Consider the following 11,642-nt stretch of genomic DNA (forward strand, 5'->3'; position numbering starts at 1 on the left):
CTCTGCCTTCGGCTCAGGTCATGATCCCAGGGTCTTGGGAACAAGCCCTGCATCGGGCTTTCTGCTCAGCAGAGACCTTGCTTCCTCCTCTCTCTCTGTCTGCCTCTCTGCCTACTTGTGATCTCTGTCTGTCAAATAAATAAATAAAATCTTTAAAAGAAAAAAAAAGTAGTACATTACGAGAAATGCTGTTTTGTAAACTGTTCTCTTTGTTTAAAATGCATTTCCCCCATGCATTAATAATTCTTCTAAAACCATCATATAAGTAAGATTATTTAACCAACCTCAACTGGGGGAAATATGCTACTCTTGCAGATAAAACATTTCACAAAGCTAGAAGGTCTCAAAGACAATCATAAACCAAGCTCCTTTTTGAATGACCTGAGTCCTAAAATTAGTGTTAAATCAGAAATCTGGTAGGGAAGTGAGGAACGAAACCACAAATTGTAAAACAAAAATGTGGCAAAGAGACAGAACAAGCTTGGAAAAGAATGATGAATCGAATATAGGCTGGGATTTCCTGGAAGTCTTCAGATCCAAGCCAGAAACGTTGCTTTGTCTACACGTGTCTGCTTTCAGCTTCTGTAATAAGCGGCTCCTTTACCAAGAGGAGGGCTGGATGTCAATGCTGGAACTGAAGTAAAAGGAAGAAGAAGATCTAGAGGGGGAACCATGATTCTTTTGGGTCCTGGGTATGGGAATTTTCAGGAGAACAGCTGGGGAAGAAAGCTGTGCCCCACTATCTCCATCACTCTGGGGAGGGGAACAGGACCCATGAAACCAGCGGTGACCATAACGCTGACAACGGTGACACCAGGTTGGATCTAGAAGTACCTTTGTTCTCAGGGAGCATCCCCTCATGGACAATTCAAAAACCGGAAGACCACTATTTCTACTTACCTTACACGTGAAAGCAGCCTCTCTAAGACTTTCGATCCTGTGTAAACCGCCTTCCTGATCTTTCCATCTGTGCCTATAGCGAGCACCATCATTAATATTTTTCCCTCAACGTAGTCTTTTTTTAACTTAAAGACTTCGTGTTACATTAAAAAAAAAAATCATGAATTTAGTGGGAGAACAGAATCACCACAAATGATGGGGCGCCTGGGTGGCTCAGCGGGTTAAAGCCTCTGCCTTCAGCTCAGGTCATGATCCCAGGGTCCTGGGATCAAGCCCCGCATCGGGCTCTCTGCTTAGCGGGGAGCCTGCTTCCTCCTCTCTCTCTCTCTCTCTCTGCCTGCCTCTCTGCCTACTTGTAATCTCTATCTGTCAAATAGATAAATCTTAAAAAAAAAAAAAAAAAGAATCACCACAAAAAAGTGGGTGACCTCATGAATCCAGTGAAAACCAACACGCTACAAAAATAGGACTTAGTTAGGGATGGGCGCTGCAGCTTGCCAAAGGCTCTTGAGCCTGAGGCCTGATTTCTGTTTGTTTAGGAAAGTGGGGGTGGGCGGGGGAAGCCATGGGTAGGGAGGACTTTGCAAGTGTTAAAAACATTACCAACAAACTCCCACTGCCAGATGACTTCCTCAGAACCCAAAGGAATACGGTCACTTTCACTATGTGATTCAACGTTATTTATACCACCTAGCTTCCTGTCTGGTGGGGTACACCCCTCTCTAGCAAACACTGCTGGAGGCAGCTGCCCTCCTCTGTGAAGCGGTAGGGAGAATATCCCCATGCCACCTGTAGGCCAAGTGTAGGAGGTACTAGGAGTTGAGGACTTAGCATGAAATCCTATATACTCTGTAACTGAAAGACAGATTGGCTAGAGATGCTCTCCTATCTTGTAAACGTTCCTGTTACTCCCTATCATGTGTCCTCACCCCGCCCACCCCCAAATTGATATGTTGGAAGCCGTCACCCTCAGTGTTTCAGAATGTGACTGTATTTGGAGAAGGGGCTTGTAAAGAGGTTAATTAAGTTACAGTGACGTCATTACAGTGAACCCTACACCAGTATAACTGGTATCCTCAGAAGAAGAGAGAATTGGGACCCACACAGAGCCAGACACAAAGGCCCACGTGATGGAAGACTGTGTGAAGACACAGAGAGACAATGGCCACTTATCAGCTAGGAGAGAGGCCTTGGAAGAAATCATCCATGCCAACACCTTGATCTTGGACGTCCAGTCTCCAGGACTGTGAGAAAAGAAACTGCTGCTGTTCAAGCCAACTGGTCTGTGGTACTCTGTTCCGGCAGACCTCGTACACTAAGGCATCTTCTGAGTGGAGCAAAGTTTGAAAGAGATTTCATACAACCGCTGCGGCTTGTTTCCTGGAATATGACAAAGGTAGTACTATCTAGAACACACATGGAGACCATCTGGATTTGGTTCTCTGGGTGGTGATGGGTATTTGGTGCTACTAATGGGAATTCTGTATTGGGGACCAACCAAGGATGCATATTCAAGTCAAGTGATTAAATGCAATCCTGTAGGGGCGCCTGGATTGGTTAAGCTCAGGTCACCCCATCTCCAGGTCCTCAGATCAAGCCCCACATTGGGCTCCCTGCTGAGCGGGGAGTCTGCTTCTCCCTCTGCCCCTCCCCGCTGCTTGTGTGCGCTCTCTCTCTCAAATAAATAAAATCTTAAAAAAAAAAAAAAAAGGCAGGGGCGCCTGGGTGGCTCAGTGGGTTAAAGCCTCTGCTTTCGGCTCAGGTCATGATCCCAGGGTCCTGGGATTGAGCCCCACATCAGGCTCTCTGCTCAGTGGGGAGCCTGCTTCCTCCTCTCTCTCTGCCTGCCTCTCTGCCTACTTGTGATCTCTGTCTGCCAAATAAATAAATAAAATCTTAAAAAAAAAAAGCAATCCTGAATATTGTTGATGGCATGAGGTGTGTGCTTCAAGGGAGGAAACCATCTCAGGCTAAAATGGAGCCATGAGTCTGACTGATGGTGTTCTCGGAGGTGTGGCCCATATCACAAGAGGTAATTGGAAGGTATTCCAAAATATGGACCCCATACAATCATACAATAATCCATAAGTGAGATAGGCATTATCTCTATCAACTAATAACCATCTATTCTGGTGTACAAATTTTAAAAGTCTGACTGTCCACCAGATGTATCTGAGTGAGACCCAATCCAGCCACGCCGAGGGGAAGCTTGACTCCTGAGGGGGGCAGCGAGACTCTGATACGGAGTGTGGACCCTCCCTCCAGGCATGTTTCCCTCTAGCTTCCTGTACAGTGGAAGGGAGGAGCCGGATGACAGACTGGTCAGTAATACAAATCAAAGATTTTTCTGTACTCTGTTTCTTCAATCTGCAAGTGTGTAGGCTAATAGACTGTCCGTGAGATGCTGCTGCGTGAATGAGGGGGAAACACCTGACTCAGCAATGCCACTTCCCCAGGAGATATATATACCTGCCTCAGAACACGTCACACAGACGTGATCGTTTTCACCATTTGTATTTTTAACTTTTTGTTTGGGACCCTCCTGCTAATCCCCATTGAGATCCAGAATTTTTCAGTTGACTGCTTTATCGTCAGCATCTCGCGGGGTGTGTGACACATAGTCTATGCTCAATTAGTACTTTTCGAAGCAATGATAAGAGCCGAGGGCATAGACTGTGAAGCCAGAGCATCTACACTTGATCTTAGCCAAAAGGCTGAGAAGCGAGATGGAAATCTCAACTGGGTCATTCAAGTCGCTCTGTGACCTTGGGCAAGACTCTTCTCAAGCCACAGTTTCTTTATCTGTAAAACGGCTGGAGGGAAACCTACTTCACAGTGCCGTTTTGAGAAATCAGTATAGCATAGCACCTGGCACTAACTGCCCAATAAATATTAATATCATTATAATTATTCGAAGACAACACAAAAACCGAATCCATTTAATTGTCAGAGAATGGAGTGTTTGGGCAAAAGTAGATCGTACAAATCATTGGTTTCACTACTTTTTCCCCCCCATGTGCCCTGTAGATTTTTATTTAAAAAAAATCCTGAATTCCTGGGGCGCCTAGGTGGCTAAGTGGGTTGAGCCTCTGTCAAGATCTCAGGGTCCTGGGATTGAGCCCCACATCCAGCTCCCTGCTCAGCAGGAAGCCTACTTCTCCCTTTCTCTCTGCCCTTCCTCCCCACTCGTGATCGCCCTCTCTCTCTGCCTCTCCTTCAAATAAATCATAAAAATTTTTTTTAAAAATCCAAAATCCTGACAGCTAAAACACGTTTAGAAATTCTCACAACTCTCTCTCTCTCTACCTACTTGTGATCTCTGTCTGTCAAATAAATAAAAATAAAATCTTTTAAAAAAAATCTCACAATATTATACTGTAGTAGTTAAAAGAATCAGTCTACTTTTTTTATTTTAGAATTTTGGTGTTCAAATCTAGTCAGCATATTTTGTTTATAATTAATGCATAACTCAATATATAGACTATTGCATATAATTACAGAAAGTAGTCTCTTACAGCATGCAATGCATTTCAATGTTTTTATGGTTATTTTGTATGTAATGAAATATTCCGTTTCTGTATCCATTATGAAATGTCCATAAAGGATAAGGACGTTCATGCAAATCATTACAAAAACTTCAGATTATAACTGATTTATATAAGCGTCTAAATGAAACCCTTCTGTAACAAAAAGAGAGGCAAGCAGTAAATGTCTTGTAATCGGCTGTTACCTAGAAGCAGGTGTGGGCGTGTGGGTGTACATTTCAGGAACATAAGACACTCTTGGGTCCTCTGAATATAAAGGGTTGTACTTACAAAGGGAGGCTAACAAAACTCGAAGTTCCAGTTTAGCTTCAGAGATATGTCTAACAACAGCCTTTCATGCAAGAACAAATCGCTGACGGTCAAATGGCCATTTAGATTGTTGATTTTGCAGAAAAAATAAAGGTTTTTCATCATGTGTTCTTACCTATGACTCAAACTATTGCAAAAGGCTGTGTTTATATTGTTGATTATTTATCGTGTCTGGGACCAAAACTGATTTTCCACCATGGTAGGGAAAGCCCACAGACGTGCATGCACCCATGCACACACACACAATACACACCACATACATAATGACCTGTTCTGTAGGAGATTCACTATACTCTCTGAAGATTATTAAATGTGGCTTTCTTCAATTCTTTTGAAATCCATCCTGTCTCCCAGAATTCTTTGATGGAATGTATATTCTTCAAGGCACAGTCGTAAGTAAACTGTGTCACACAACCGTAGATGCCTTTGGCTCATTGGCCCAAAGCCTTGCAAAGCAATCTATAAAGAGATACTTGTTTTATACGGTGTGAGGGAATACAAGAAAAGTATGAGATAAATCCCCGCCCAAAAAGAGTTGTCAATCTGATTAGGAAATAAGATAGCCTTATAAAACCAGCAGTGGGGGCGCCTGTGTGGCTCAGTGGGTTAAAGCCTCTGCCTTCAGCTCAGGTCATGATCCCAGGGTCCTGGGATTGAGGCCCGCATCGGACTCTCTGTTCAGTGGGGAGCCTGCTTCCCCCGCCCTCTCTCTGCCTGCCTCTCTGCCTACTTGTGATCTCTGTCTGTCAAATAAATAAATAAAATCTTTAAAAACAAACAAACAAACAAACAAACCAGCAGTGACCCTGTGAGTAAGACAGGATTTGTACATTCACACATTTTGTATTCTATTCTGAGTTTATACAAATATTTGCCCCCTGCCCCTCTAAAAGACAGAGTTAAAGGAAGAAAAAAAATCACACTTTCATTTTTCATCTGGCATTATTGGGGGCTTGACCCCATGAATGATGCCATGCCTTTCAAGGATCTTTCTTTGACTGTCTACTGGGTCAGAGCCATACCGTTGAGGGAAGAGCTCATTCTTTCCACTGAAAGGGGTGAAAACGGAGCTAGATTAAGTAAGATGCTGCTTCTCTCCTCGAGATAGGGTCTAAGAAATTCTCCTGTAGATCTGTTTCTCGATGACCTAGAATTTAAACCTGAGACTCTACTCCCTGTTTCTATTTGAGAAATCTGCATACATTGTATTACACCCCACGTATCTTATTCTTCTATTTTTTGACTCCTGTCTGCAAGCCTGGAGGGGTGGGTTTTAAGGCTCAGAGAGAATAAGAACATTTCATCTGCCTCTACGTTGCGTTCTTGAGAGCCCCGAGCACCACGCAGAAACCTGAGACTTAGCTGAGCAGACGCCTCAATTGACCGTGTTCCTCAGGAATCCCTGGAGGAGCATTCATTTAGGGTGGCTTGCTCTCTCGACAGTATGGGATGTGATCCTGCTAATTAAAACCTAAGTGGGGACACAGGTGGCTACATGATTTTCACAAAGGCGGCATCCCGTTGTCCTCATTTACTGCTTGAGTTTCAGGTTCTTTTGTGTAAATGAGACCGAAAGTAGACACTGCGTCCTACCATTTTAGAGAGCTAGACTAGAACTCACGGGGACCGTAGCCTGAAAGTGTGCGGATGCAGACCTAGATTGCTTTTCCATTCTTCGGTTTGCCTTGATCTTCACTGCTCCTGACCAACCAAGTTCCTTAGATAATGACTATTAGAAATTATTTTTTGCAGCTCGTTTGAACTCTCTCCTGAGTGGAGAAAACAAAGCCTTTTAAAGCATTTTGTCCTAGCAATGTCTTTTTTATTTTTTTTTATACTCTTAGCAGAATTCTAGTGGGTTGCCTGTGCATGTAGGGATAACAATTTTACATTCGAAGCTTCCAAATAGAAATGTCGAAGAAGCAGCTCCTTTAGAAATTCGATAAATTCATTTCGCTTAATCTAATATATAGTGAGATCTTCAGTCAGCCAGAAGAATATTCTCTAATAGAAATACGGGTAAAGGACAAAACGATTACAAATGGCCAATAGGCACATGAAAATAGCTTTTGCTTCAAACTTAAAGAAATGAAAATAAATACAACACTGACACAGAGTTTCTCACCTCTAAGAACTTTTCAAAAATCTTTCAATGCCCCTGGTTGGGGAGCTGAAGAGAACCTGCCAGCTCTTTTGTAATGTTGATGGGATTTAGATAGGTACAAATCTCTTGGAAGACAGTCTGGCAAAATACAACAACCTCGAAAAATTACATAAGCTTTAACTTGATAACTATATTACTAGCAAATATCTCGGGACGACAGTAAAGTAAATCCTCAAGAATATTTTATAGGGTAAGCCACGCTTCCCAATGCCCCGGTTCTGCTCTGCTAGCTCAGCCCGCCCGCACCCACCATGGCCACCATTCAGCAGCTGGTAGGAAGATGGCACTTAGTGGAGAGCAAAGGCTTTGACGAATACATGAAGGAAGTAGGAGTGGGAATGGCTCTGCGAAAAGTGGGTGCAATGGCCAAACCAGATTGTATCATCTCTTCTGATGGCAAAAACCTCACCATAAAAACTGAGAGCACTTTGAAAACAACCCAGTTTTCATGTAACCTGGGAGAGAAGTTTGAAGAAACTACAGCTGATGGCAGAAAAACTCAGACGGTCTGCAACTTCACAGACGGCGCATTGGTTCAACATCAGGAATGGGATGGGAAGGAAAGCACAATCACAAGAAAATTGGAAAATGGGAAATTAGTGGTGGAATGCGTCATGAACAATGTCACCTGTACTCGGGTCTATGAAAAAGTAGAGTAAAAATTCCATCATCATTTTGGATAGGAATTAGCTGTGAGGATGAACAAGCTCAGTTCAATGAGCAAAGCTCCATACTGCTTTTTTTTTTTTCCATTACTGTGTTCAGTTATCTTTATCACAAACATTTTACATGCAACTATTTCAAAGTGTTGATTTAATTAGGATCATCCCTTTGGTTAGTAAATAAATGTGTTTGTGCTAAAAAAAAAAAAAGAATATTTTATAGGAACATCACACCAAATCCTTAGAATAATCCAATGGTTCATCAATAAAAGGTTTGTAAAATAAATTAGGATATAGTCATACGTCAGAATACCCACGCAGCCATTAAAAAAAGCAATCATAATTAATTGCATGTGTATTTAACATGGAAAGATGTACAGAAGACAAGGCAGATTTTAAAAAACAGATTACAACACAACCTATATAGTATTATCCTAATTTTATAAGCCTATATATATCGAGAGATACTTGGAAGTATGTTACTCAAAATACGAAGAGCAATTATCTCCGGGTGCTGAAATCTGACATGGTTTTTGTCATATTCTTAATATATATTTTTTTAATTTTTTGTTTATTTGACAGAGAGAAATCACAACTAGGCAGAGAGGCAGGCAGAGAGAGAGGAGGAAGCAGGCTCCCTGCAGAGCAGAGAGCCCGGGACCCTGGGATCATGACCTGAGCCGAAGGCAGAGGCTTTAACCCACTGAGCCACCCAGGTGCCCTGATATTCTTAATATTTTTCTGCATTCTTAAAATGATTACATTGAACATGCCTTATGTTTATAGTTTGAACCAAAAAGCTGACGTTCTCTCCTCACTTTCAGGAAAAATCTTTTCTTGTATTAATGACAATGGTACTTTTTTAAAAAATGGAAAACACCTCAGTTCCTTCACACTCTGCAGAGGCACATGCATTTTAGAATTATGTAGTTATTCTTAGTCCATCAGTGTGAGTCTTTTATGTCTGAAGCTTTGTCTAAGAGTAACCAGTAAAACAGGTGGGGTGGGTGGAGTAGACCATCTGTTCCTCCTCTTAGAGATTTTTTCAGAGGATGGAAAAGGATTTAAAATATATTCTCATTGGCTGAAAAGCTAGAAAAAATTAATACCTTTCTTACAATCCAGCATTACCTTCTGTTGCCTTTCTCAGGGAATGTGTATTTAGAAACAACCGACAATGCAGTTCGTGAAGTTTTGCAAATGCAGGCTTTGACTCGGGCCAAAGTTTACTTGCCAAAAAGATGTTAATTAATAGCTTAGGGTAAGGTGAAAACAGCCATGAACGACTAAGTTCTTTCCAGAAAGTCCCACTTGTGATTAAAGGCTTATTTTGTACTAGAAAGGTTTGGGGGGGGGGTGTCTCTTGAGTGGAGCAGAGAAAAATCTCTATTTGTCCTCCCAGCTTTATCATTTCCTTCTACTGTCTCAAGAGAAAATTACAGCAAGTAATTTGCAGAGGGATGATTTATGTTTTTTTAAAGGGATCACACAATAGCTCTCTTATTTGGGGGGTGGGAGGGTTGTCATTAATGTGTACAACCGTCTTGGAAGACAGATTGGCAATCTCACACAAAACTAAATGTACTCTTACCATGCGACCCTGCAAACATGCTCCTTGGTATTACACGCATGGTTTAAACGCTTAAACTTAACGGTATTTACCCAAATGAGTTAAAAACTGCCACAGAAATGTTTATAGCAGCTTTGTTCATTACAGCCAAAATTTGGAAGGAACCAAGATGTCCTTCAGTAGGTGAATGGATAAACAGACGGTGGTATGTCCACATAATAACAAAAATAAATGGGCTTTCAAGATACGAAGAATCTTTTTTTTTTTAAGATTTTATTTATTTATTTGACAGACAGAGATCACAAGTAGGCAGAGAGGCAGGCAGAGAGAGAAGGGAAGCAGGCTTCCTGCTGAGCAGAGAGCCCGATGCCGGGCTCGACCCCAGGACTCTGGGATCATGACCTGAGCCAAAGGCAGAGGCTTTAACCCACTGAGCCACCCAGGCGCCCCAAGATACGAAGAATCTTAAAAGCACATTGCTAAGTGGAGGAAGCCAATGTGGAGAGGCTGCACATTATATAATTCCCACAACATGAGAATTTTCTGGAAAAATGAGACAATGGAGATTGAGAAAAGTCAGCAGTTGCAGGGGGGTTGCTCGGAAGGAGAGGAAGAAGGGACAAAGAGGTGTGTGGAGCACAAGGGATTTTGACAGCAGTGTACTATGATGGTCAATACACGTCCTCAGCCATTCATCCAAACTCATAGAATGCACAACACAGAGAAGTGAGCCCAGATGTGAACTATGGACTTTAGTTATTAACAATGATGTATCAAGACTGGCTCAACACCTGTACCACACTAATGCCAGACACTAACAACAGGAGAAACCACAGAGGTGGGAAGCAAGGAGAAGTGGTACTTGTGAATTCTTTGGACTTTCCACTCAAATTTTCCACAAACCAGTAACTTCTCTAAAATATAAAGCTCAATTGTTATTTTAAAAAGTCTTTCAAGGGGCGCCTGGGTGGCTCAGTGCGTTAAAGCCTCTGCCTTCGGCTCAGGTCATGATCCCAGGGTCCTGGGATCAAGCCCCACATCGGGCTCTCTGCTCAGTGGGGAGCCTGCTTCCCTTCTCTCTCTGCCTGCCTCTCTGCCTACTTGTGATCTGTCTGTCAAATAAGTAAATTTTTTAAAAAAGTCATTCAAGACTTTTATGTGAATATCCAAATCTATCACAGAGCCCTGCAGAGTGTCTATTGTTTTGCTCTGAACATCACTGCCCGTCCGGGTTTGCGGCTTGGTGTGCTACGGTATACAGCACACTGTATGAATGGTAGAATGAGTATCGCAACGGGCGCGTCCATGCATCGTACATGGGCAAGCTATTACGTCATTGTTTCGCATGATATATTACAATATTCTGGTCTCAACCCATATTTTCAAAAACTTCAGCCCTGAATTACGTTCCAAATAGTGTAGCTGCCATTTTTTGTACTCATCTCAGAGATTTCTTGGAATGACAAAGATGACCTCAACAATCTGCAGTGTGACATCGCTGTGTCCAGATGACTATGTAGTTGGAACAGGGAGAGCATACACTGGTTTTGTAGTTAGGCATTTTGTGCTTTCGAAACTGACTTGGCTGAGTACTCCAGTAGCCGTGAAAACGCACCAGGCAAAATTCCTGGTGCAGTGTGCATCGTTGATGGACAGCTCAGCATTCTGGAGGCACCTCAGTGTACAAGCTGAGGGCACGCTTGCGCCAGGCTGTCCCCAGCCCATGACTAAGCACAGAGGGCTTGCTAGGGCCACACTGCTTGCTGCTGGACACGAGACTCATCTACAAGGCAATATCTACTCCAAGACTCACCTGTGGGATGTCCAAAACTCCCTTAGACCTCTACGCTCTGAGACTTCTTCTCAATCCTCTTCCCTTTGCTTCACCTTTCACAGGGGTTAGACCTACATTGCAGTCTGCTCTCTCTATCCTCTCTCTCTCTCACCTTATTCCTACTTCCTCCCCTTTATCATGCATGAGTAAATTTCCTGCTTGTCTCATCCCATCTCAGCATCTGCTTCTCAGAGGGCCTGAACAAATACAAAGGCCAATCTCTAACACATGGCTACTTTTATCTTTTGAAGCATAGTTAGTCAGTGAAAATCTATAAAGCTTGCACTTCCTCAGTTATGAATTAAACTCTGATACCCAGAAATTGCAAAACTCTTAGTGAAGGAAACCACATAGTCTATGTAATTTTTAATCAGAGGACTATCAGTTTAATTGTATATTATTTGTCACTCAGTTCCCAAGTAGACATTGTGTCTTGGGAACTCACGTATTTGTTTCTCTCATAGGTATGAAGAACAAGAGTAAAAGACAAATTTCAGTACAACACGGGTTGCTTAGTGAGCATCATTGTTTTCTTACTTATGTGCCATCTTACTCTTTTCTTTTAAAGATTTTATTTATTTATTTTACAGAGAGAGAGAGAGAGAGTATAAGTAGGGGGAGTAGCAGGAAGAGGGAGAGGGAGAAGCAAACTCCCTCC

General features: G+C 42.4%; 1 protein-coding gene across 1 annotated transcript; it reads left to right on the top strand.

Moving 5' to 3' along the window:
• Positions 1-7,114: 7,114 nt before the first annotated feature.
• LOC123938794 (fatty acid-binding protein 5-like) lies at positions 7,115-7,733 on the top strand. The gene has a single exon (XM_046000498.1). The coding sequence runs from the start codon at positions 7,170-7,172 to the stop codon at positions 7,575-7,577; it is 408 nt and encodes a 135-aa protein (XP_045856454.1). The 5' UTR covers positions 7,115-7,169; the 3' UTR covers positions 7,578-7,733.
• Positions 7,734-11,642: the final 3,909 nt, after the last annotated feature.

The sequence above is a fragment of the Meles meles genome, chromosome 3, assembly GCF_922984935.1.
Source record: "Meles meles chromosome 3, mMelMel3.1 paternal haplotype, whole genome shotgun sequence".
Taxonomy (NCBI): Eukaryota; Metazoa; Chordata; class Mammalia; order Carnivora; family Mustelidae; genus Meles; species Meles meles.

What these genes read in the sequence shown, in the direction of transcription:
- LOC123938794 (XM_046000498.1), top strand. Translation starts at nt 7,170, where the DNA reads ATGGCCACCATTCAGCAGCTGGTAGGAAGATGGCACTTAGTGGAGAGC.